The 26,277-nt window shown below is 43.7% G+C and overlaps 2 protein-coding genes across 2 annotated transcripts in view; one reads left to right on the forward strand and one right to left on the reverse strand.

Annotated features, from left to right (window-relative positions):
• Positions 1–1,004: 1,004 nt before the first annotated feature.
• MTMR6 (myotubularin related protein 6) lies at positions 1,005–21,371 on the reverse strand. The gene is made up of 14 exons (XM_082220288.1): positions 21,197–21,371; positions 15,272–15,388; positions 13,529–13,691; positions 13,102–13,259; positions 11,788–11,916; positions 10,820–10,954; positions 9,719–9,851; positions 9,121–9,230; positions 8,009–8,134; positions 7,333–7,382; positions 5,528–5,728; positions 4,672–4,806; positions 4,433–4,559; positions 1,005–3,570 (listed from the first exon to the last, which is right to left on the reverse strand). The coding sequence occupies exons 1-14, from the start codon at positions 21,218–21,220 to the stop codon at positions 3,316–3,318; spliced, it is 1,863 nt and encodes a 620-aa protein (XP_082076414.1). The 5' UTR covers positions 21,221–21,371; the 3' UTR covers positions 1,005–3,315.
• A 970-nt stretch (positions 21,372–22,341) lies between these two features.
• The window catches only part of NUP58 (nucleoporin 58), a 38,646-nt gene continuing 34,710 nt past the window's right edge, over positions 22,342–26,277 (forward strand). The window contains exon 1 of the mRNA XM_082220285.1: positions 22,342–22,520. Within this exon, the coding sequence (XP_082076411.1) occupies positions 22,447–22,520 (74 nt within the window). The 5' untranslated portion in view covers positions 22,342–22,446. The remainder of the gene's footprint in view (positions 22,521–26,277) is intronic.

Here is a 26,277-nt window from a genome sequence, read left to right on the forward strand (position 1 = left end):
CAAAAAGGATCCCACTACACAATTAACTCTCACCCATACAGCTTCTATCAAAATGGTACCTCTTTGCACCAGGGGAAGCGTCATTTTTTTTAATTAAAAAAACAAAACAAACACGTGTAAAGAAACAGACACAATTTCCTGGAACAAGGTATTATGTTTGCAGGATTATTTAAAAAAGAAAGAAAGAAAATCTAAAAAAACTCCAGAAGCTTCTGCGTCAAGAGTCAGTTTCATCAATATGATGAAATCTGTCCAGATCCAATTTCTTTTGTAGTTTACACTTGTGTGGCATGCAGGTCAGGTCTGAAGTACACCATTCACCTAATGTAGGTGGAGAACATAGAGGGGAAAGAATTTGGCCAGAAGGATTCCACACTAATCATGTAAGAGCTCCACTTCCTAGAGCTCTGTGACCACAGGGAAAACTACTTGAATAACTATATAAGGGATATTGAGAAAGAGTGGAAGGTACCAGCTTGCTCATGAGAGCCCTGAGGTCTACAGAAGTCCAATTTATAAAAAAGCAAAACCTAAAGCAGAAACCCAACCCCAAAGTAGCCTAAATGAGGACTGAACATATTTAGTAGCAACAGAATGTTGAATGTCAGATGGGAAAGAAAAACGAAAGTGTTGATTGGGGTGGAATGGTATTCTGCAAGAAGCCATGGCTGGCAGACTAGAATACTCAACAGGAACACTCATCAATTAACAACTGTTCAAGTTATATGAGAACTTTGGTTGAAAGAGTGAGGACCAAGCGAGAGGACCCTGAACACTTCACTTGACGCTGCATCTTTTAAGTTTTTTAATCATTAATAGTCATGACGAGGTGAGCTGTCACGCACAAAAGCTTGACTTGATTTGTATTTCATGTGCCACAAAACATCACTGCTTTTGCAGCAACAGATCAACATGGAGAACTCTGTTAATTCCATAGCTCCACAATAAGCCCAATGTGCAGCTTATTCCTTACCAATATACAAACAGACGACAAGAAACGTGTGTTATGGCAACATTTAGTATTGTATTTTCAGTGTTTATGGTAACACATGGAGATTATTTGTCCACAGCATAAAACGGGAGAGGGGGAAACAACCAGAAGGCACATATTTCTGTCCTCATACTTTCAGAAAGTCAGTATCAATGCAACATCCACTAAAGTGGCAGAAGACATGAGAATGTACAGTTTTACTGCATTTACTACACTGAATGCAGGATCCCACCCCACCAACCAGCCGTGGACAAGAACATCTACTACCAAGACGACGTTGAAAAATACCCTTCACATTGTTCCCTCTTTAAACATATTACAATACAAAACCAGTAGCCACTTAAAAAGGTTAATGCTTCTCCTGCCCTATACAATTTTGCCAACTCCATTAAGTTATGACCTGCATTGCCCTTGCTGTTCCAGCCTGGATCCCAACTAGGGAAGAGGGAAACACGGCCAACTGTGTCAAGTTCCATGCTGCGTATTGGCAGTTTTGATCAAAAGCCTTCAGGGATTAGAGCAAATCTAAACTAATTTTCACTCTGAGCCAAATAAGCATTTGATCCCTCAGGTACAAATTAGCCTACCATACCACCTAGGGAGAATAATACCCCAAGGCGTGCATGTTTATAATCTTGGCTCTCAAAGCTCATTTCATTTCCTTCATTAAGACAATAAAAACTAACGTGAAAAATGTGAACAGAAGCAGGATCACAGGCTGAAAGCAAATCCACCCTCTTTTCTGATGAAGCCGAGACAATGATATCTGGGGATACATGTGATTTGCCTATATGCAAGAGGGGAACAGTATAATCTTCCTAACCAACCCTTCTTGTTAGTTAACTAGAGATCAGTTCAATCCCAGGTGGCATCCTGTATCCTGAGGATATGAGCATTATCAGGTTTTTAAAGCAAGTGGATTTAGAAAACGTGCAGCCAGCTGGCCTGCAAACCTAAAGTTTATTGTTTCTTCTCCATTCACAACAAAGAGCGGCTGCCTCCTTAGCTATCCAAGGAGACTTATTTGAAGATTTCATTTACGTAGTTTTTCTGCTGAGGTGCTTAAGGTGCTTTAAAAAAAAAATCCCTAAATTTATTTTAAGAAAGATTTGCAAACTGAACAAAAAACCCTGCAGACAAGCGTTAATTTGATCAAACTCAGAAAAAGTGATACTGCTTCTACGGCATTTATTTTGTTTGATTAGCTTACAATATCTAATTCTTTCAAAAACTCTGAAACCTCACTGATCTGAAAGAAATACACACACAAAATTAGAACCACATTTGCTTTCATTGAGATGAACACCCATCCATCCCACACAAATGTTTTGGCTCTTTGTAGGAATACACACAATTACATAAATGTAAAGACTGTTGTGTTGGCACATAAAAGGCAAGTTTTAAATCCACATTGGGCCAGTGGCTTTTATTTGGCCAATCAGAATGTTCCAAAATGTTACGTAAAGCTTTCAAGTTCTCCAGTACTTCTTCAGAACTTGAAAGTGCTCTTGAGAACTCAAAGGCCTGCATGCTATATTGTGACACTTTTGATGGCATAATAAATGCATTGTCCTTACATGGATTTTGGAACGTAACTATAAGGCTTGTAGCTAGATTTCTGCAGAAGATTCACAGCCCTTAGGGGTGCAGTTTTAATCAGTTTTAACCAGTTTTCCTGATTTTTGTAAAAGGACATTTCAAGAGGCAGGGGAGAGCTGGAATTCCAGTTATGAATGCAAACTTAGACCCTGCTGAGTGCCTCTCTCATGTGTCTCCAAACATCATGCTATGAACTTGGGATGATAAGTTTCCATCTTTTGCATGTGATATACAGTACTTTCAATGGCAACATGAGACATCAAAATTAGCAACAGGCAACAGATTAAATAGGAGTACACATACACAGTACATTCTATCTATATACATATACTTTCAGCGGCCCCGGTAAGTATTCTGTTGTGTCCTAGAAGTAGATCTTCAAAGCCCATTAAACCATTTGGCAACTGATATATTAAATAACATTCCAAGTTATCTAGTGCAAACTAAAGTTTGTTTTCCTCTAGACACGTACAACAACTTCCATTCCTCATTTCTTTAAGCCAAAAAAAGTTTTTACTAAATTCTCCACATTCCTTTCGGTATTGTTAAACTCAGTTACTTCTCACAAGAACAGCATTTCTCCTTAGCAACTCGTGTGCCATGCTAGTCTACATCAATGAGGCTCTCCTTTACACAAATCCGGTTTTTGGTCACGCTCCAAGAGACCAGTCTCACAATGCGCCGTCAGTATTTTCAGAAAGAGACAGCGATACTCCGTGTGACATTTAACACGTCATTTTTGCCACTCCATACTCCAGACTGACAACACCAGGCTCTGTCTTGGAGAGCTCTTCCATATACTCGCTGTACCGATTGTCTGCTGCGTTGGAGCCCTCTATTGTTCGAATACAGTCATTCCCATGTAGAAGAGGCTGCTCTTTCTTAAAGCACTGGGATGTCTTAAGAACTGGTGACACAGGCCGCAAAGGTTCCTTGGTGAAGGCCGCATCCAGCTCCTTGTTTACACGGTGACCTAATTTCTGGGATTAAAAGGAGTATTTCAGAGTAGGCTCCTTTTTCCTTTTGCGATCGTTTGGAGCCTGAGAAACTGTTGTTCACATCCAGCCCCCAACCTACTGAACTCCTCACCTTCCCTATCAACCTATGAAACTACCTTACAGAGTCCAACCATTCCTTCCTTCAGTTCAGTACCATCTTCTCTGATGGCAGTGGAGCTCCAGACTCATCTAGAGGTCTTTCCCAGCTAGTGACCAGAGTTCCTTTTAACTGGGGATCCCATGGACTGAACCTGGGGCCTTCTGGGAAACACGGTCAATGCACTCAACTTCTGAACACTCTCTCTCTCTCTCTCTCTCTCTCTCACACACACACACACACACAGCAGCTTTGTTACTCCCCACTATCAGTGGCACTGCTTGCTTCCTTATAGTATCAGGTCCTTCATACTTTCTATACCCTCTGCTGTTCCTGAACAGCTGTAGTACATGCACTAAGGCAGGAATTGGGATGTGGAGCCTATTAACAAGGTCAGCCCAAGAGACCAACAAACCAACAAGACTCACAACTTGGATACCAAGTTACACTATACAAAGGACTGGTGTTTATGGTATGGGGGTGAAAAGCTGACCCTCAAGAGCATCTTCTAAGTCTCCCTCTGGTGCAAACTGCTCTCTGACATGTTCCAGTCCATCTGTGTGTGCGTATTATTGAATGGCCCAGCAGGTGGAGTGCCATCTTTCTCTTGCCAGTTGCAAAAATAATCTTCACAAAAGCAATACAAAGAAACCATCATTTGAAAAAGGATCCGATGGGATGCGGTTCTGGCCTTTTAGGAGCAAAGCAGGCCTGTCTGAAGACAAAATAGTTATTGGAAATACTCACAGCTTCCAGTTCCTTAATGTCTTTCTCCAGCAGCTTATTTTGCTCGCTCATGCTCATGACCTGGCTGGCTACGGATTGCCGGGGATGCATGGTGTGATCAAACTGATGATACATGTTCCTCCAGAACCTGCACGTGCCAATCGCAATAGTATTTTAATACACCATTCTGGCAGCTGAAACATCATCATCATCATCATCATCATTATTATTACTACTCTTTAAACATCATTGAAACTTACTTAAAATTAAATGATACTGTGTCAGGCTCCAGAATTGTGAGCGACTGAGAAAAATTCTCATTATAGATGGGGTTTAGGTACTTCTTGCATTCATCCAGAAGGAAAGGCCACAGTGAATACGTCTTCTCTTTCAATCTTGAAGGGAAGAAGAACTTGAGTGAATCACAGTCAGGGCCTGAACAACACTAATGCCATATTTCAATGGCAAAGCTACCCACACAGTGGAGATATTAGGACAACCTTCCCCAACCTAGCAGCCTCAAGATGTTTTGGACTGCAACTTCCATCAGCTCTAGGGATGATGGGAGTTGTAGTCCAACAACTGGAGGAAACCAGGTTAGGAAAGGTCGATCTATGGCCAGAAAGCAATCACTGGGGGTGAGGTGGGGAGGGAATGGAAACAGAACTGGATTGTGCCTGCAGTATTTTGGGGCGAGTCTTTCCCTCCCCCCTCCCCCCATGCTGTTTCTTTACTTTAAAGTGGGGGTGGGGGTAGAAGGTGATATAGGGTGGTGATTAACCAAGTTTTAATCAGAGTTGGACAATGGATTATCACTACAGATATAAATCATTTTATCTGACGATGGGAAACTGCAGTCTACGGTGTGTGGAATTTAAAGTAGTGAAATGGCATGCTGGGGCGGTGTGTATTTCTAAACCAAAGGGAGAACGATTCTCCCATAAACCTTTCTCTCTCTCTTGAAAGCGATTATATTCTCAAGAAGATTTTTCAAGGATTCATGTTTTAAGGAGTGCAAAAGATCTAGTGTTTTTGCAATGCTGGGTTCCCCACCATCACACACCAGAAAGGTGATTCTAAGCCCTAGCGGTTAAGAGAGCTAATATGAAACTTTACCTGAGCTCTTCTCGTTCTTTCTGGCAGTTCCCAATGAAGTTTCCGAACTGGCAGGAATGGACGTGTTCGTGGATCTGAAGGAGAAAAGCCTCATTGAACTCAAAGGCTTGCGGAAACTGCTCCGTCAGGTGCCAGACGCTTTCTAAAAACTGAGCGAACACGGGAGAGATTTCCTTTGGGTCTCCATCCAGCTGACCGCATCTATAAAATACATTCCACATTAAAAGAGGTCAGCCAGTTAGTTTTCATTGTTCGACTGCGGGTCACAACAGAGAACGAAGGGCAACGTAAAATTGTAATCACAACCATCTAGAATATTTACAAGAGCAATAAAACCTAATGGGGCAGACAGACAGACAGAATGGAACTCCCCCACTCCCCTCATATTTTATGAAGATCATCAGCAGAGCAGATCCAGTAAGCAGCATGCGACAACTTCTACATTTCATTTTCATTAAAATAAGACCAGCTGCTGCAAAAGCACTTCAGGATAAATACGTGGGGGAAATGGTGGGCAAAACTAACCCTGGGTAGTCACAAAAATTCAATGCACCGACATAACCTCCTCCTCCTTTCATAGGTTCAGTTGGGTCTTATCTATGTTTTCAGGATATGCTAAAAACCTTTCTGCGCACCCAAGTATTTGCAGAGTAGAGAAACTTGTCATATATTTACTGGTCTCTGTGGAAGCTGTGGAATTATATTTTGTATTGTTTTATTAGCCATCATATGCTTTTTATTCTTCTGTGTATTGCTTTAGGATTTTTTTTTAAAAAAAAGAACTAAAAGCAGTTTATTAGCATAATAAATATATGGGGTTGAATCCTACTAAGTTCTACTCAAAGTAGACCCACCGATCTGAATGGTCTTGGCTCATTTTAGGTCTGCTAATATCAAGGGGTCTACTCCAAGAAGTTGGGTTCAACCTATGATAACACTTAGTGGACACAAAGAAAACAAAATTACCAAATGTGATCTAAAGGGGATTTTTTGACTTTTAGGAGCACATCTCCATTGCTCTTTGGAAGTCCCACCTTGTTTCCAAGCCAGTTTGTTGTGCAGCAGAGATATGGTGGAGGTGGAACAGGCTGCTATTTGAAAAACACAAGCTCAAAGCCTGCTTTGGGATGTGGAAGTAGGGATGCAGTTTTTTGGACCCCGCCCTACCCAAGTTACTGCTATGTTGCTCTGAACGGCACAGGCCAAGTCACATAAAAACCACAAATAAAATGGGGCGCACACACACACACACACACGAAGATGAGCTCTCAACTGGTATTTTAAGCTTAGGTCAGGTTTCTAGATGCCAATAGCTTACCCTGGACCAGTTAAAAATGTCTGACATGCATGTACAAGCATATGTACGTACATAAGAAAATGACACATTTTTTTCAGAGGGACAGAAAGACAGTAAGTATAGGAGCATGACTTATAGCTCATCCTGGAGGGGCTACCAAGTCTAAGTTAACTGGTGACAACACAAAGCTCAGGGTAGATGCTAAAAGCCAGGAGCTGTCTCTGCAAGGCAAAAAGGAACAGAGCTTTCCTCAGGGTCTTGGGTTGGGAAGTAGGGAATCCAAGACCAGGGCTTGACTGGACTGGGGCTGATATCCAGAAAAAGTCATCTGAGGAGTGTCCCAGCTCAGGAGGGGTTCCAAAAACAGAGCAAATGCATCTTCTGGACTAAACGTATATAGGTCCCTTATAAGATTATGAGATCCGTGTAAGCATATGAATTGAATAGTAACACAATGAGTTACATAATTAATTCAAACGTACAGCATCTTTGTAGCAAAACACCCTACCTGTCTGAAAATTTGTGCCCAAACGCAATCCAGTCTTTTTCTATCAAAACCTAGAAGAAAACAAGGCATCAGCTTTTCATCTGTTTTTATGCTGCGGATCTAAGTTTGGATTATATTACCCAGGTCAAAGTTCTTGGTTTTGATGAATTAAACCCAAAATATCAGAGCAGTACCCAAAATAATCCTAAACTCAAATATATACATTAGATTTAAGTCTCATGTCAGAGTAATTTAAAAAAATCGAACTGATTCAACTGGTGTGTTTACTACTTAAAGTTAGTCCTGTAAACAAAAGAGGCTTCTCCCCCAGCCTCATGCGCTTCAGATAGCCTTGCCACAGTGCATTGGTAATCTCAAAATTAAGACTACTATAATGTGTTGTTATGAGGGGCTACCCTTGTGCGTGGGTCAGAAGCTGCAGCTAGCATAGCATGCAGCTGCTAAGTTATTTGGTGCGACAACCCAACACTGCAGATATTCACACCAGTGTTGAATGTTAATGATGTACCTTTATAGGATAAAGATTCCCCCCCCCAATGTTTATTATGACATACTTAGGATATTAAGTGTCATTTAAAAATGGTATATAGGAAGTAAAACAAGAGCAATTGCACCAAAGTAACTCGGTTGTACCATGTGCCAACTGAAAGCAACTCATTGTGCCCCAAGTACGCACCATAAAGCCTTTCATTGTTCTATAAAAGGGATCCAACAACAGAGATCCCAGAGAACACACTTGAGACGTCCGGTCCCAGCCGTCGGAGCAATGCACTAGCACACTTGCACTCTCCAAAGCTATGGCCTGTGAAAAAGACAAGAAGATTGACTGATGCTTGTGCGCTTGTATCACAAGGAAAACAAACCCAGCTTTGAATAATAATAATAATAATAATAATAATAATAATAATTTATTCTTCTTCTTATTATTATTATTTATTCCCCAGCCACTCTGGGCAGCTTCCAACAAAATATTAAAATACAGCAATGCATCAAACATTAAAAGCTTCCCTAAACATTCCGATGATAAAGCAGCTAGCAAATCACAACAAACGGCAGCAATAATTTGATTCAAATATACAGCCTGCTGCTGCACTCAGGCACCATGATACAGCGAGATATCTCCTCGCTTGGAACTGCCCTAACAGGGAAACAGGTGGTTGTGGTATGTGCATCGATACCTGACAGCCTGGGGAGTGGGAGGTGTAAGTTACTCAGTCCACACTCTTTTCCTTCCAAGTGCCAAAAGGCAATTGGAACGTCTGAAGTTGACAACACTGACCAAGTTACCCTAAGAACACAGAAAGCTGCCCTAAGCCGGGAGTAACTATCTAGACCAGCGATGGGAAACCTGTGGTCCTCCAGAAGTTCCAGAACTACAACTCCTGTAATTCCTGATCACTGGGCTGTGCCGGCTGGGGCTGAAGGGAGTTGGAATTCAGGATCAAGCAGAGGCCTTTTACATCATTTGCTATCTGATCTTTCTTTTGAAAAACAAAAACTGGGATCTTCTGCTCTACTCTTGAGCTAAGAACCCGCACCACCTGCGGGTGGAGGGACTCCATGAACTGAGTAGCCAATTGCAGCACCTTCTTAAATACACCCAGCCAACTGGATCTGGGAGCATTCCACCCTCCTTTACTAGGTTAGAAAGGAAATTGGGTGTTGTTGGGGTAGTGCCCCTGAGCATTTATCCTGGAATGTAACTAAGCTTGCGGAATGCAGGCTGCACCTGCTGGTGTACTATTATGGGCATGAACCACTGGCCACAAGTTGAAGAAAGCAAATTACTTTGGCTAAGAAGATAGCAGCATCCAACACGGCTTTGATGTGTCGCAGCCATCCGCAGCTCTCCAAACCAGACAGAAAATCATTGACCGACAGGCCCCTTGTCCCACAGACTGAAATAGAAAGATACTCGGTCGTTAAATTCAAACAGCAGCACTTTCCTCTGTAGGGAAGCAACTGAAGCTTACTTTCACTTTTGAACAAATCAATTCCTAGGCTTGATATGAACAACCTTTTCCTCCCAGAGCTTCATCTACATCCCATGGGGGCTGTGCAAGAGAGGATGCTGAACTACGCGTGTTGTTGAAAGCTTGAAAATGTTACATGAAACAAAAAGAGAGGGACCTGAAATTGATGTGCATTCCAGATATTTTTTTCATAAGATTTATATTCCGCTTTAGAGTAGAAAAAACTCAAAGCGGTTTACAAAAAAAGATAGAAACCAATGTATTAACCCTTCGGTACATAAGGGATACTGGAATTTATTACTTCAAGCAATAAGCTGTTTGGTATGGCTATGTGGGGGTGGAGAAGGCTCTACAAGAGTCTATTTTGTAATTATCAAGTGCTTTCTACCAATTAGAAGCAAATTTATACATACCTTCCAAAAGTTTCTGCAGGCTTGATCTCATTACATGGATGTTTTCAATACCAACAAACTGGAATCTAATATTAGAATAGTTGTCTTCATTCTCATAGCCTTTACCTGCTGCTCTGTTGGCCAGTGCATTCAGCTTGAAGAAAAAGGAGGTAAAGCAGTTAAAATGTGTGGGAACTCCCATCTGATAAATATTAGGAACGTTATGATTGCTCAGGTTTCCAGTTCTATAGGACAGGGTTTTTTCCTCCCTTCATGACCTCCTACTTTCTAAGCCAAACCATTAATCACGTAGAATATGAAGTATCAGAAAGCATCCTACTCACTTGGTAACCCCCCACAATTTGTCCTGACCCCTGAATAGCAGCTCCCAGTAGCATAATCACAATATGCTATGTGGCATGGAAAGCTGCTACTTTGAGAAGCATCAGTACAAAGCCCTCTGGAGGTATTCAATCAGTTGCATTGTTCATTGGATCCTGGCCAGGGGCCTGAGTCAGGTAAGCAACTCCTCCAAAATCGGGGGGGGGCGGGGGCGGGGGGGGGAATTAGTTCATGAGTACAAACAGCCAGTCTAATGATGATGAGGAATCCAGTAATCAAATCCTATAAGGAGGGAGCCAAGTATGCTTTAGCTTGGAGAAGAGACTGTTATCTGCAAACATCTGAAGGGCCGTCTCACACACAGATGGTAGACCAAATTTATTCTCTGTTGCTCCAGAGGGTGGAACCTAGAAGGACTCATGAAGACAAAGGACGCAACCTAAACATTAAGAACCACCTCCTGATGGAAAGAGCTGCTCAACAGTGGAACAGACTGCCTGGGAAGGCGTTGGGTTCTTCTTCGTTAGAGGCAGAGTCACTAGCTAATAGGGATGCTGCAGTAATCAACTTCCTGAATGGACTAGGCAACCCTTAAGGCCCATTCCAATTCCAATTCATCCCATTGCCACTCTCAGGTTGTTCACCAAACTGGGTCCTAACAGAAACAGCGACCTAACGATATGGTGCAGTCAAGGAGCAGTAATTGCACATCACCCCTTCCCATCTCTAAACTACAGCATTATATCACATGGGAAACCAGCTAAAGGGAATGGTACCTACTTTAGGCCTGGTGTCCACAACATACATATAGCAATTATTAGGATTGGCTTTGCTGATCGCTTGCAACATGTGCTCATCCTCCAGACACCTGGCACTGAATCCCGAGAGAGGCTGACTACATCTGCAAATGGCAGCCTAGTTAGAAGATGGAGGGACAAATATAAAGATAAGATAATGAAAGGTCTATATGAGCACTTTAGAGGACATGAACAGTGGTCTGAATTTTAAGTACAGTTCTTAGTTCTCTGGTAGCTGCAAGAAGGGAAGATGAAAGCCAGAAGCATGATGCATGGGACTCTGAAGATGCAAAACCTCCAGAAGGAAACTTGAAAGCCAAAATGTTTCAGAGTTCATGGTTTCCTCTGTTATAGGCAGAGACGGTTTGCCCAAATTTTAGTGATAAAGCTGGAGATATAAGGTGGCAGACACAAAATTAGTTTCTATAAGAGAGACAAGACACATTTGCATTATGCACTATCAACTCAGAGCATTTTTCAATGCCCAAACCACATTAGTTTGTTTTCTTGGTGCCATGCATGCTATTATTAGTTCTAGTTTCAACTTCCCCACATCCCCATAAACGGGAAGCAAAAACTTGAATCTTTAAGTCCTGAATTTTCAAACCAGTGTGAATAATTGCAACACAAGACAAGTTGTAAAGGTTCTACTTCCGGAACTCTTGACAAAATCAACATATAGAGACAGATATCTGTGGTGCAACCATAACCATGTCTAATTAGAAGTTAAGTCCTAATGAAGTCAATGGGACTTGCTCCCAAGTAAGTGGGGCTAGAATTGCAGCCCTAGTGAAGTGGGGCCTACCCCAATGTTACATTCTACTAACAGCCCTTTTTTGATGGGCCGCAACAGATCTATGAATCTGGGTTACTGTACTTACCCTTCTTGTCTTTTCCTGTGATGGAAAATAGCCTTTAGCCCATTTCCCCTGAATGGAAATCAGACTATACCTCATTATCTTTATGATAATATGACAGCACAGGAAACCTTCCTTTACTTCGGAACTTAGAACTGCCAACAATGATGGGCTTGCTTGCACTCCTGGGAACATAGAGGTCTCTGGGATATGTTTCACAGATCTGAGGGAGGAAAGGAAAGGACAGTGCATTTAGATATGGCAGGGATGGGGAAGCTCAGGGTCCGGGGAAAAATGCAGACCTCCAAACCTACCTGGCCCCTTGGGACTCTCCTTAAGCCATGGCCCTCACCAGCCTTGCTCCATGGGCCCAAGTGCTTTTGCCAGGCTGGAATGTCCTTAAAGTGACTTGTGTGCAGTGGGAAGGTAGCCTCTGGTACAAAGAGCCACAGCCATAGCTCTACCTACTTTTGCCTCTGCCCTGACCAACCAATAGTACGCACTCCCAGATCTTTGCTCACAAGGGAATATGGCCCCCAGGAAGAAAAATATTCCCCTCCTCAAGATATGGTATGCAACTGGTGGCATCCATTGAAATCAGTGGGAAAGGCCTTTCCCCATATCTTCACAATGGATATTGCTTAACCCTTGCCTAGAAGAATTCTGAAGTATCAGGGCTTCAGAAAAACACTGACTGGGTTCTTGAAACATGTCAGGAACATAAGACCCCCGATGGATCGGAGCAAAGGCCTGCCTAGTCTGAACTTTCTGTGCTCCCAATGGCGAGCCACATGCCTGTGGGAAGCCTGCAAGCAGGACATGGGTGCAAAGAGCCCTCTCCTGTTTGTCTTACACAGCAACTTCTGACGCTGGAGGTAGCACATAACCATAGCTTCCATAAATTTGCCAACTTCTCTGTTAAAGCCATTCAGGTTGGTGGCTATCACATCAAAATACTTGCATGATTTTAAAAATAAAACCTGGGGGGGAATTAATTCCTAGTGTTAATTCTACACTGCCTCTTCTTTAGTTAGAGGCACAACAAGCAAGAAAAAAGTAATTAGAAGAGAAGTGAAGAAGTTGCTGCCTTCTATGTAGCCTTGCACACAAAACTGAACTGAGCTCTACAGCAAGGAGAGAGGGGGCCTAATTATATTGCGGCATACATTCTCTCAGTTAATGACAAGTTGAGTCATCCGTCCCTCCTGCATGCAATTGAGTGTGAATTCAATCGAAGCAGCTGCAAAACAGTTGCAAGAAACAATGTTTTCCTAGCGAACCTTTGAAACTGAATTCCCACGAGGAAAAGGAACAGACCAACAATTATTCCAGCATGAATGAGGTGGAAAATGCCACTTCTCACTTTGGTCTTTCATTTCATTTTTATTTTATGTTAGCAATCTATTACCTTATAATCACGATTTGCATCTGATAGCTGCCAGTCAGAGTTAGGCACATCCATCCGGTTGTACTCTTCTGCAAGGTCTATGAGCTGCCAGCCTTGCACTCTCTCTTCCTCCTTTTGCTTCGGGTTGTATGAGAAGGCATACAGTTCGTCGTATCTTGCTAAAACAAGCCAGGAGAAAGAGAAAAAGAGGAAGGAGCCTGAGCCTTGCTGTGGGATTCCAGAGGCACCACACTGTCGTTGTTGTTTAATTTATATACTGCTTAGTGTCAAAACAGTTTACAAAGTATTAAAAGCAGTTGCACAAGCACTCATAATTAAGTTGTATAATAAGACACAGTTAAGTTACATGATAAAACAACAGAGCAATTGAACAGGAGAATCAGGTAAAAGGGGAATGCCTGTGTAATGAGAAAGGCAGCCACTCTACCTGGTTTTGACAGCTGAAGCAAGGAGTTATAAATATCATGGCAGTCCCTTTCTCTGGGAACAATGAAGTGAACTATCCTGAAGTTCTTGCACTGAATCACCAGGGGGCAGCCGGACGTGGTCAAGGCGAGTTTCTCTACCGCAGCAATATGATGGTGCAGTATCTGCAGCACACAGAAAACCCACAATGGCATTTTCATAATTCTTGGTTTCCACGGAAGAACCACAGACATTATCTCAAGTTGCTTGCTTGTTATTGGATGTGCTACACTACTTAATGCTGTGACCAGTATCCAAAGATCCTGTCCGCAATATTTTTGATTAACAACCTTTTAACATATTTCTATTGCTTTTCTGGACATTTAATATGAAATTTTGTATTTTGCTTTTCTTTTAACTGGCTTTGGGACTTCTTTCAGCTGTATGAAGAAAAAAATAAATAAATTTGATATACTAAATAGAGGAGTAACCCCGGTGGGATTTATTTTTATTTTCTCATACTCCACTGCAAACTGTATCTGAAAGTTAGGAAGATAAGAAGAGCCCTGATGAATCAGGCCAAAGCTCCATCTAAGTCCTGCATCCTGCTCTCACAGGAGCAACAGCATTCTCCGCATCTTTGGTTCCCAGCAATTGGTATTCAGATAACTCCAAGCTCCCCTCAGAGGAAGAAGAAGAAGAGTCTGGATTTGATATCCCACTTTATCACTACCTGAAGGAGTCTCAAAGCAGCTAACAATCTCCTTTCCCTTCCTCCCCCACAACAAACACTCTGTGAGATGAGTGGGACTGAGAGACTTAAAGAAGTGTGACTAGCCCAAGGTCACCCAGCAGCTGCATGTGGAGGAGCGGGGAAGCGAACCCGGTTCACCAGATTACGAGTCTACTGCTCTTAACCACTACACCAAACTGGCTCTCCAATTCTCTCTGGCTCTGTCAGAATCAAAAGCAACTTGCCTTGTGGAATGAGGAGCAGGGACTGCTGTTTGAGAACGCAGTGAAAAGCCCCTTTGGGTGAAGGGATGCTAGCTAACCTATATTCTATTAGTCCTGCTTCTGAAGGTGACCTTCAACAGGCTACAAATGCAGACACACCAACACACTGAGGGAAAACACTAGCTATACATAGCCAGAAACCTGTTAATGAAACTCTCAGCGTTATCTCTCTTTTCAAAGACTAAAATTAAGAAACTACCAAAGGGGGAGATGCCAATTATTCATAACTCAATAAAATTATGGAGTTTAATTAGCTAGACTATTATAGGATATACAGCGCACTTTAAAAAAACACAGTTTGCAAAATTAAACTATTAACTGTGGCAGAATGGGCAAAGAGAACTGATGATGTGCCTTAGACCTGGGAGTGGGAGACTGACTTCACACACTTGCCAGTGCTAATCTCCACGCATGCACAGGAATGATATCTGGGCAACTGGCCCAAATGAAGTGAGAATACCACAGCCTTCTCCCAGGAGGCTGGAACTAAAGCCTCTGATTCTTGGAAGAGTGCCCTGCAAAACATTGGAACAGCGCAGCTCAAAGAAGTCAACCTGAAGGAGGCATGTGGTTCAATACCCATTTAAAACAATTGTACCTCACATTCTGCATACTTAAAACAGCTTACAGCAACAATTACCCAGTTATTGCAAGACAGGAGACTTGGCCTGGGGAGTCCTCTACATCAGAATAAAGCGACACAAAATAAAAAGGGTGCCCCACTGGAGAAAACCATCAGAATCCTTACCCATGTCTCTTTCTGGCTCGAGTCTATAAATAACAGGTGAGTTGCCGTGAGATAGAGCGTTCCTGTTTGTGACTTGATGTTTGTGCTGAAACGATCTAATAATTTCACCTGTTCGACCTGTGAGGGCAAGGGGGGAAAAGAGAACACATTGCCATGAAGTAAAGCTATGAAACATATGATCTTGACATAAAAGCAGCCCGGTCATTCAGTTCATTATCTCCTTCTTAAGGGGCAGATCGCTGTCTGGCAACAAAGTGTGCGTGCATTTGCAAGGACAACCTTTAGCCTTCACAAAGCACCAATAATGCAAAATGCAGCCACCAGGCATGTGATAGATACCCTAACGTGCACGGCCTACGCTGCAGCAGCTCACATGTGCCTGCTAACAGGAAGAACCTCTCGGCCAGAACATTTTCTGGCTTTGTATCTTCCCGTTCTGACTGCTGACCCAAGAGGACAACATTCTGGTTGGGCTAGTAAAACCCTGGCGAAGTGGTAACTCAAGATCAACTGGTTCCAGCGGCTATGTTTGCAAAGGTGACAATGCAGCCTCCTGAACAGAAATGGGATACTCTATTTCAGGGGTCACCAGCCTAAGGCCCATGGGCCGGAATTGGCCTGCAGAGGTCGTTTGACTGGCCCATGAGCCACCCCCAAACCGAGTTGCCCGCTTGCGCACTGCGCTAAACCGGCGCAGTGCAGCATGGGGACTCACTTCCACGGTGCCAGAAATCGCGTCTGCGGGGGACTGATCCAGCCCAGGCAAGATAAACCTTCTTGACCTCTGCTCCATATTTTATTAAGCCTCTTGTGTTTTTTCAATACAGTTCTGCCATGAACAAATTCTCTCCCACAATTCTCATTTCAAATAGTACCATCATGCAATGATCTCAGAAAGACTACTTGGAAAGATTGCTCCTAGAGAGAGAGCCAAGGGCTCCTTTTCCTGCATCCAACTTGGAGCACAGTTCAAGAACTGCTGAGCAGATAACACAGCAAAACCAAAGAAAGGCCATAGGCCTTGGGTGGCAACCTCCATACCTATACATGGAACCAAACACAGCTTCTCTATGCTAAGACAAACAGAGGGTTCTGTTGTAACCCACATATTTAAGGAAGAATGTGGGTGCCTGTTTTTTAGGTGTGTTGTTTGCTATATGTTACTGAAGAGGGAAAGTATGGTGCTGTGTGGTTATGCCACATATGTCCTATAAGGCCTATTCTGAATTGAGCCTGAGGGGAAATCTATCCTTCTTAAAAAATGAAAAAGCTCCTCAAAACACAAAGGCTGAGAAGAGATAAAGGGTCTTGCGTGCAGTAGTCTTTCAAAATAACATAGGAAGCTTTCAGCTGTAGCAGAGAGCAATTTACAGAAGGTACACTCAGAAATTTAGCTGCTTTTAACCGATCGGAAATTGACTTTGAATGTTCTACAGGTCTGTTTTGTCTGAATCCCAAGAGCAGGCCAGGAAAGCTACCACAAAGAGGCAATAAGGGAAGATTTGGCAAGGATGCGTTCCTCATATTCTCTTGGCAGGATTGGCTCATTAGCACTAATTCACCAGTCTGCTCCTAGAGCTCTAACAATGAGTCTGCGCATCTCTCATACAGTCCAGCAGAATTAGAACTCAAGGGAGAAAGCAGCAACAACAATGGAACTTCCTGCATCAGCCATGCAGGTATCTGCAATTCCTGAATTCTATCTCAACGTCAATATTTGACCTGGCTAGATTACAAGAAACATTTTATAACCAATTCTCCAGCTCTTTGCTTTTGAAAAATGCAGGCAATACAAATCAGTAAGCATCACTTAAATAAGTAGCTTTCAGATATATGATGGTGCTAATTTGCAGGAAACAGAAAATCAGCAGCTTCAACCAAAGCAGCCTTCCAGGCATGTTTATGTTAAAAAATAATTAGCACCAGCTACACAGGCAGACTGGATCAGGTCAAAGTCACATGACCAGGGTCTAAAGTAAAGCAAGCCCTTAAGCGGCAGAGACTTGCCACTTTGTGAACTGTACTTCCCCCCTTACTCAGCCACCCTGTCCAATTTTGATAAGCACAACTGTACACCAATAAACAAGAAAACATGAGCATCCTCAGAAATGAAGTCTAACGGAACAGGTAACTGTAGGGCAGGATTTATTTAATTTTAAGGATTGAGCTTTTTGCAAAGTATCAAGTATAAACGTGGCATAAATCCATTTCTCCATAAGCTAATTTATGGCTGCTATCATGTTACTACATGTGCAGCCCTTAGGATGAAACAGTAGCTTACGCACATAGCCAGTCACTTTGAGCTGTTGAATTATTTGCACTACGTGTCAAAGTAAACAAGACAACCCGTGAAAATGTGGGCCAAAGGAGTGGCCACTGAGGACCAATGTAGCGTAGAGGTCACTGGTGAAGAGCAAGGAAAGCATAAAGGTAAAGCTGCACCAGCTTTGTAGTAATAGGTGACCAGGAAAACGAGCAAGCTGGCAGAGGAGGGATGGGTGACTTATCATTCCTCTGTACTCAATACGGAAACCAAGTACTATAGATTGCCAGAGGAGGGAATGGCTCTCTTCTGCACCCAGTATAGGAATGAGGTGGGCTCTTTATCTCTTCTCTACTGGGCTCCAAGCAAGCTATTAAAACACTCTGCAGGCTAGTAACTTTTGTGGGCTTATTTACAAGGTTGCTTTGTGAGCATTTTGTTGCTTTTTAAGGGTGATTCTTTCTTCTTTGGAACTCCCCAAAGGAAACTTCAGCATGGTAACATAATTTCTTCCTTCTTAGGAACTCCCCAAAGAATATTCAGCCTTGTAGCATTATAGAGAGTTGAACAGACAGCATAAATCGCATGACAGGTGCTTCTGCCTTCTGAAAGATAACCATTGTAAGCCAAAAGGAACTGGCTCAGATCCAGCCCAAAACATTTTCCTGCCTGAAGTGAAGGTATACAGTGGTACCCCTTGCATAGGTCTGTCCTCCAACAAAAAAGGACAGCCAGGAAACTCAGAGGAACATCAGGGACCCCAGCATCTGTAACCTCAAGTGGCTGCCCCAGTCTGCCTAGTGATTGGGCATGCCCTGAATACGTTCCATACTCCTTTTGAGGTGCAGGTCTTTCCTCTTCAGCTGATGATTTCCCAATTGCTTTTGTGACTAATGGCACTTGCAGCATACAGAGACTTCTTCCACAACCTCCCCCCAACCCGGCCTGGAACAGCAGCAATTTGCCTCAGTTAGCATTTTGAAACTTGCAGATTACTATAGATAAGTCATCTGCTTCCTCCTCTCTCGCTGCCATACAAAGTTTCATTCAAAGGATATCTGAATTTCAGTGGAAGGTTTAATTTTTAAGAAGTTAAAAATACTGCAGGTCACACACAGCAAGAGTAAATACTGATTGATACTCTGGAGGGGTTTTGCTTTGCGGACAGGTTGTGCTACAACAGCAAACAGTCTATGTGGCTCTGAGATCCAAGCCCACAGATCACATTTCAGGCTAAGGTCAGTGATCCTCTACAATGCAATAGAGCTTTTACTTAAGAAAAGTAGTAAATGGTCAAAGGGCAGTATTAAGCTTCTCAGGTCTAAACACAATAATCTTTGTTTTTGATTCTCCACAATTTAAACTCATATTGAGCCACTGTTTTCCAGCTACTCACAAAAACACTGAGTTACTTTAGCTTCAGAAAGAAACAATTGGGGTGGGGGTGTAGAGAAAGATAAGAAGTTTTTTTGCCTGCAGGTATGCTTCTTTAAAGGTAAAGGACCCCTGACAGTTAAGTCCAGTCGCAGACGTCTCTGGGGTTACGGCGCTCATCTCGCTTTACTGGCCGAGGGAGCTGGCATTTGTCCGCAGACAGTTTTTCCGGGTCATGTGGCCTGCATGACTAAGCAGCTTCTGGCGAAACCAGAGCAGCACACGGAAACACCGTTTACCTTACTGCCGGAGCAGTACCTATTTATCTACTTGCACATTTTGGCATGATTTGAACTGCAAGGTTGGCAGGAGCTGGGACCAAGCAATGGGAGCTCACCCCGTCACAGGGATTTGAACCGCCGACCTTTTGATCGGCAAGCCCAAGAGGCTCAGTGGTTTAGACCACAGCGCCACCCGTATCCCTGTATAATGCTTGTTTATACAGTGATAAAACTTCCCTAAGAGCACAGCAATCTAAGATGATGTCATTTTTAAAAAGAAAATATTTTGAATTCAATTTGGAAATGAGCTGCATTAAAACTGTCATGTAACCCTTACATGACTTCCACTGAAAAGACATAGGAACAGAGAAAACTGTCTCCTACTGAGCCAGACCATTGACCCATCTAACTCAGTACTGTCTACACTGACTGGCAGTGGCTTGCCAGTACTTCAGAGTCTTTCCCATTGATGTCTGGAGATTGAACCTGGGACCTTCTGCATATAAAGCTGATGTTCTACCTCTGAGCTATGGCCCTTCCAAAAGACCTGGCAAGAGAGATGGAAAAGATAATATGGGATTCGTTGTCTATCTCATGACATGATCTCATAAAATCAAATGGGCCCCACCCTTGGCTGAGAGCCCTGTCAGAAAATATCACCCCGTAGGTTACAAGAAGAAGACTGGAAACACATCAAAATTAGAATCAGAGAATTGTAGAGTTGGAAGGGACCGTAAGAGTCATCTTGTCCAACCCCCTGCAATGCGGAAATCTTTTGCCCACAACCCTGAGATTAAGATTCTCATGCTCCACCTCTCGCCTTACATCAGGCAATACCTCTATCTAAACCCCTACACTGGCTTCCTGTCCACTCCCCAATCCTGTTTCTCCTGCTGCCATTTGCCTCCCCCCCCCCATGGTTTCCCATCAAATTATGTATGTCAAGCTCCTTGGGACAGGAACTATGCTCTTGAACTTCATAAGATATCATGCCCGCTGACACAGAACACACACACATATATAATTGAAAACTTAACCTCCAAATAAACATGAATAAGATAGGGCTATATGGCTGCAACCTTAACAGACAGTAAGTACTATGGAGATTAGTGCAGTTTGTAAGATTAAATAGCATCACATTACTGCGGCCTAAACTACTGCGGCCTAAAGCCCACTATCACCACACATAGGATCATGGGAGCACTAGTCCATGAAAACTTAAGGATCCCATTAAATTCTAAGTTCAGATACGCAGAAAACAATATATGTAAAGAAATCAGGGAGGGGAGCTGAAGGAAGTCCTTGGTGGGGGAGAGGGAGAGTTGGGGGGGAAAATAATGTAATTGATTAAGAGGACTGATAAATTGTTATGTTGAAATTGGTTAATAAAAATATTTTAAAAATAGTAATTCTAAGTTCAGATACAGCCTGCTGCAGCAAACAGCAAAAGAAACCCAGAGGGTGACTGACATTCATCCAAGTTTTACTCAGAGTGGACTCACTGAATATTTAGTCACGCTCGTTCATTTCAGTGGGCCTACTCTTGAGTAAAACTTAGCTGCATTCCAGCAAGTATGGCAGCAATCTTAATGCCCAACCACCCAAGGCATTGTGCCATAAACCATCATGGCCTCGGAACCAATTTCCTCAAATTGTGGCTAGATAGGATGGAAACAAGTAAAGAGCTTAGGCGACAGCAGAATTGACCATGGTGCCATAAGACTTATTTCTTGTGCATGTTTTGCTGCAACCTTAAAGCCCCGCCGAACTGAATGGGAATGACTTCTAGGGTAGATATGGGTCGGTCAGGACTGCAGCCTAAGGCACATACAGGCTTGCGTCTGAGTAGGCATGCACAGGGTTTCACGGCAAGGCTGCGATCCGGGAGCGAGCTCGACCGGGTGCTCAAGCCTCCCAAGAGGAAGCCCCCGGGGTCTGCAAGGCTCCCTCCCACGCTCCTCCGGCGGCGGACAAGGCCGGCCTCCGAGCAAGGCCCCGCTCAGTTACCTTCGTGGTGCGAATGTGCTCCATGATGCCACCGCGCCCAAGCTGCCCGCCGCCGCCGCCCCTCTCCGACTGGCCGCTCAGCCGGCGTCTCCTGGAGACACTTCCTGATAATCGAGTGCTGGGGATGGAGGTGGAGAGACCAAAGCGGCCTGCAAGAGGGCCGGATCCGTCCCACAGCGACCCCTGCCGGGTGGAAGACCCAGTCAAATAAGAGAGAATTCTCAAAAGGCCGCTTTATTTACTTGCTCATCATTCCACCCATCACCACAGGGCGGTTTACCAATACAGTATACGAACACATACAAAATATGCACCCTAATAGCAAACAAAAACAATGCCACACAAACACACACGCAGTTTAAAAGGCCGTAGGATTGGAAATAAGATAAAGTCCCCACCAGAGAAGAAGGGCAGATCAAGTGGATGCGATGATGCAAAAATGGCTAAAATGACCAGAAGAATCAGAAATCAGGAAGACCAAAATTTTAATAAGGAATAGGGGGGAATTTATAATTTCTTAAGAAAAAACCATTGTAAACAGTTAAAATCGTTCGTAGGATCAGAATAACACTTGTAGTTTAATGGTGAATTTTGGACACAATGGAGAGGTAAAAGATTTTGATTCTTATAAAAGATGCAGGAGGAAATGGTTAACTATAGGACCCACAAAGGGGAGGAGGGAAGCCCAGAAGATTCTTTGGAATCTTGTTTCTATATTGTATGTTGGATATGTGACTGTAAATTTTTAATCTGAAAAACCAAATAAATGAAGCTGTTTCGAAATTAATTAATTAATTAAAAGGCCATAGGATTACTTAACTAGCCAAGGGCCTGAGAGAAGAGGAACCTTTTATCCTGCATCTAACGAAGGCAACAGATGAACCTCCCCCGGGAGAGAATTTCATGAACAGGGAGCCACTGCAGAAAAGGCCCGTTCTTGTATTGCATATCCTGGGCTTTGTATCCTTGTTTAAATATATTTATATAGACACCTGCTGAAGATCATATATCTGGCAGACTCCAAGGAACATGAAGCCAGAATAAATATGTTTCAGGTGACACAAGGGTAGCCATTGGTAAACTGGAATACTTGTGACATCATCCATCTGGCCAATCAACTGGGAATTTTCCAACAACAAAGGGATCTGGGTTACACTGTCACGCTGATTAGCTGGGAAAGGGTTAAGGGCATTTTCTGATTCAGTTTACACAGATGAAACTACTTTTAGAAAAGAGTCACACTAGCAACTATGTCAAGGAAGAATGACTTTTGTAATCTGGGGCTTCTCTGGAGGGGTGGCCCCAAAACCAACAATGCAGGCAGGTAAAAAGCTTCATTACATACTAAGGATCAGAGGTGCTATGTCAGAGGTAAGGTAAAAAAAGGGGGGAGAATAAGGAGCGGGTGGCTCTGTGGTCTAAACCACTGAGCCTCTTGGGCTTGCTGATCGAAAGGTTGGCAGTTTGAATCTGCACGATGGGGTGAGCTCCCGTTACTCTGTCCCAGCTTCTGCCAACCTAGCAGTTCGAAAGCACACCACTGCAAGTAGATAAATAGGTACTGCTGCGGCAGGAAGGTAAACGGTGCTTCCATGCACTTTGGCTTCTGTCACGGTGTTCCTGAAGCGAGATGAGTGTCGCACCCCAAAATTGCCTTTGACTGGACTTAACTGTCCAGGGGTCCTTTACCTTTTTTACCTATGTCAGATCAGGACATGGGGGTAAGATTTATTATATCTAGAGGCAGGATCTACCGAGGCAGCTTTAAGAGTCTCCATAGCTTATTTCTTTATTCCTGATAGTAATTATAGTATTGTTCATGAGAAAGTCCAGTCACCTGACCAATTTGCTAAGCTGTGGGATTTGTGCCTTTGATGTGCAGTTCTAGAATACAGTCCCAAGACTGTACAGTCAGCGTGAGATGAGTGAGATGTGTTTCAGGCTTCTGAGATCACTCTGTGAAAGGAATAGGGTGTCTCTCATCAATTATTGTAGGGTTGCCGTATTTCAAAAAGTGAAAAGCCAGATACAAAAGTTGTTGAGTTTTTTGGGCAAAGTTGTTGTGCTGCCATATGCCCGGGTTTTCGACGATTTTTGAAAATTCCATCCGGATGCTATTTTCGATGGATGAATCCTGGGTATGTCTGGGAAATTCCGGACTTATGGCAGCCCTAATTATCAGCACCTCTAACAAACTACAGTTCCCAGGATTGGGGGGGGGGGTGACGATGATGACGACCCAGGACTGTTAAAGTGGTGTAGTTGTGCTTTAAATGCATGCTATACTTTTAACCATACTGTGCAACATCTGGTGGTGGGGAAGAGATATGAATATAAAATTAGGTTTCAAATTACTTTGAGAGACATTTTATGTCTTTAGTTCAAAGATTTTTGATGCAACTTTTAATCAAATTATCTCCAAGGCAGTTTACCCAGCAGTACAAAACAACAACACAGTGGCTTTTGTTCCTCTGGCCACTGGCAGAAGCCAGAATCTTCCCTCCCCCTCACATCTGTTGTTCCAGAGCAGCTGCCAGTTGAGCAAAGTTATCTCCCTGCAGCCACGGCTCTGTCATCTAGTTTAAGCATTGGAATCTTATCTTGCCACAGAAACACAACTAGTACATAAAGCAGGAGGCTTAGCAGTATGACGAGGAACAAGCAGTTGGATCACCTGCCGGCCTCTATCCTTTCTTTTGAAAGCCATTTTGAAGAAATCTCCTCAACCCACCAATGGGCAAGAAGTGTGAAAGATAAAATGTTTTCCTAGGACCTGGGAGACCAAGGTTCAAATCCCACACAGGGCTACAAAGTTCATGGGGTGCTTTTTGCCCAGCCACCCATTGTCTCTCAGTCAAACCTACTCCTCAGGATTGTTACGAGAATAAAATGTGGAGTGGGAGAACCATGTATGTAAATGTAAGAATAACTAAATAAATAAACCAGTCTTTCTTCCTCTAACCTGGTGCCCTCCACAGGTTTAGGATTACAACTCCCATAGTCCCTGACCATTGGTTATGCTGGCTGCAACTGATGGAAGTTGCAGTCCAACAATATCTGGAGGGCACTAGGGTGAAGGCTGTCATAGAGGTGAGGAAGTAGGCAATCTGGTAGTCTTATACAGTGGTGCCTCGCAAGACGAAATTAATTCGTTCCGCAAGTTTTTTCTTCTTGCGAGTTTTTCGTCTTGCGATGCACGGTTTCCCATAGGAATGCATTGAAAATCAATTAATGCGTTCCTATGGAAACCGCCTTCAGACCAGGTCCGGGGACAGTCTGTCCCCCGACCTCTTCTGAAGGCTGGGGGGGGGGACAAGGGCTTTTCTTCCCACCCCCAGCATTTTAAAAAACCCCGGGACAGCGGAGGACTTCTCCGCTGTCCGGGGTGATCTTAAAATGCTGGCAGGCGGCATTTTAAAATCGCCCGGGACAGCGGAGGACTTCTCCACTGTCCGGGGCGATGTAAAAGCCATCCGGGAAGGCAGGCAGGGGGGAGCAAAGACTTTCGCCCCCCGTCCGCCTTCAGAAGAGGTCCTGGACCTCTTCTGAAGGCGGGCAGGGGGCGAAAGTCTTTGCTCCCCCCCGCCTGCCTTCAAAAGCCGTCCGTGATAGCAGGAAGCTCTTCCCTGCTATCCCGGACTGCTTTTAAAATGCTGACGGTGGGGAGCAAAGCCTTTCGGCCCCCGTCGGCCTTCCTGGACCTCTTCTGAAGGCCAGAGGGGGGGAAAGGCTTTGCTCCCCACCACCAGCATTTAAAAGAGGTCCCCGGAGATTTCCCTATGGGCTTTCATCTTGCGAAGCAAGCCCATAGGGAAATTCGTCTTGCGAAGCGCCTCCAAAACAGAAAACCCTTTCGTCTTGCGGGTTTTCCGTCTTGCGAGGCATTCGTCTTGCGGGGTACCACTGTAATGTTGTTGGACTTTAACTTTCTGCTTATGCTGGTAGGGGCTGGTGGGAACTGTAGTCCAACATCATCTTGAGGACTCAACTTTTTTTTCTAAACATTTCCCCGCTCTGCTAACCGGGAGAAAGTAAGAGCTGCCTATAGAAATCAAATAGAGAACTCGATGATTTTATCTTAGTTTATATCTGAACAACAGCTGGTCACTCCACACACCAATGAGTACAGCCAAGTAGTTGTATTAGGCGGGCATTCCTGCTAGGTATTATTTTGTAAAAAATAATAATTATCTCAGCGTTTTTAAACATTTAGGTTAGACTAGAGGGACGCGGGTGGCGCTGTGGGTAAAAGCCTCAGCGCCTAGGACTTGCCGATCGAAAGGTCGGCGGTTCGAATCCCCGCGGCGGGGTGCGCTCCCGCTGCTCGGTCCCAGCACCTGCCAACCTAGCAGTTCGAAAGCACCCCCAGGTGCAAGTAGATAAATAGGTACCGCTTGCCAGCGGGAAGGTAAACGGCGTTCCGTGTGCTGCGCTGGCTCGCCAGATGCAGCTTTGTCACGCTGGCCACGTGACCCGGAAGTGTCTCCGGACAGTGCTGGCCCCCGGCCTCTTGAGTGAGATGGGCGCACAAACCCCAGAGTCTGTCAAGACTGGCCCGTTCGGGCAGGGGTACCTTTACCTTTACCTTAGAGCATCACTGAACTCTACTTGTGAGTAGACATCTAACCCATCCACATGCAAACCAATGAAATATTAGAGTTCTTTATGCAGGTGAGCGCTGGATCTGCGCAAGTGGGACAATTTAAGTGGACATTTTCTGCAACTTTTGTGTTTCACGGGTGGGAATTTTGAACGGAAGTCCAAACGAGCCCAGTTCCTAAACTACTGTGTCACAGCTTCTACTTCCACTCATCATTTATGTTATTTATTTTCCGTATTAATCCCCCCCCCCCAAAAAAAGGTCCCTGGGCAGAAATGACATAAGGCCAAAGTTAAATGAGAATATCAAACCAGGCCAACATAAACTTCATACAAATTAAACAACAGCAACAATGAGAATTTCAAGCTACCATCCCTCACCTTTAAAAGGATGGCGGGCAAAGAGGTACGAATGTATTTGTTATGAGCATAGTCTACATTTGAAGTCGCACGGTTAGGGCGATTAATTTTTTTTTTAATGT

This window comes from Podarcis vaucheri (genome assembly GCF_965113315.1).
Source record: "Podarcis vaucheri genome assembly, chromosome: 4".
Lineage (NCBI taxonomy): Eukaryota > Metazoa > Chordata > Lepidosauria > Squamata > Lacertidae > Podarcis > Podarcis vaucheri.

Coding starts and splice junctions, on each gene's coding strand:
- MTMR6 (XM_082220288.1), bottom strand. CDS start 21,220: ATGGAGCACATTCGCACCACGAAG. Junction 7,383..8,008: donor GAACAATGAAAGGCTTTATG/GTGCGTACTTGG, acceptor GTTTTCTTCTAG/GTTTTGATAGAAAAAGACTG. Junction 4,807..5,527: donor AAAGAACGAGAAGAGCTCAG/GTAAAGTTTCAT, acceptor CTTCCCTTCAAG/ATTGAAAGAGAAGACGTATT.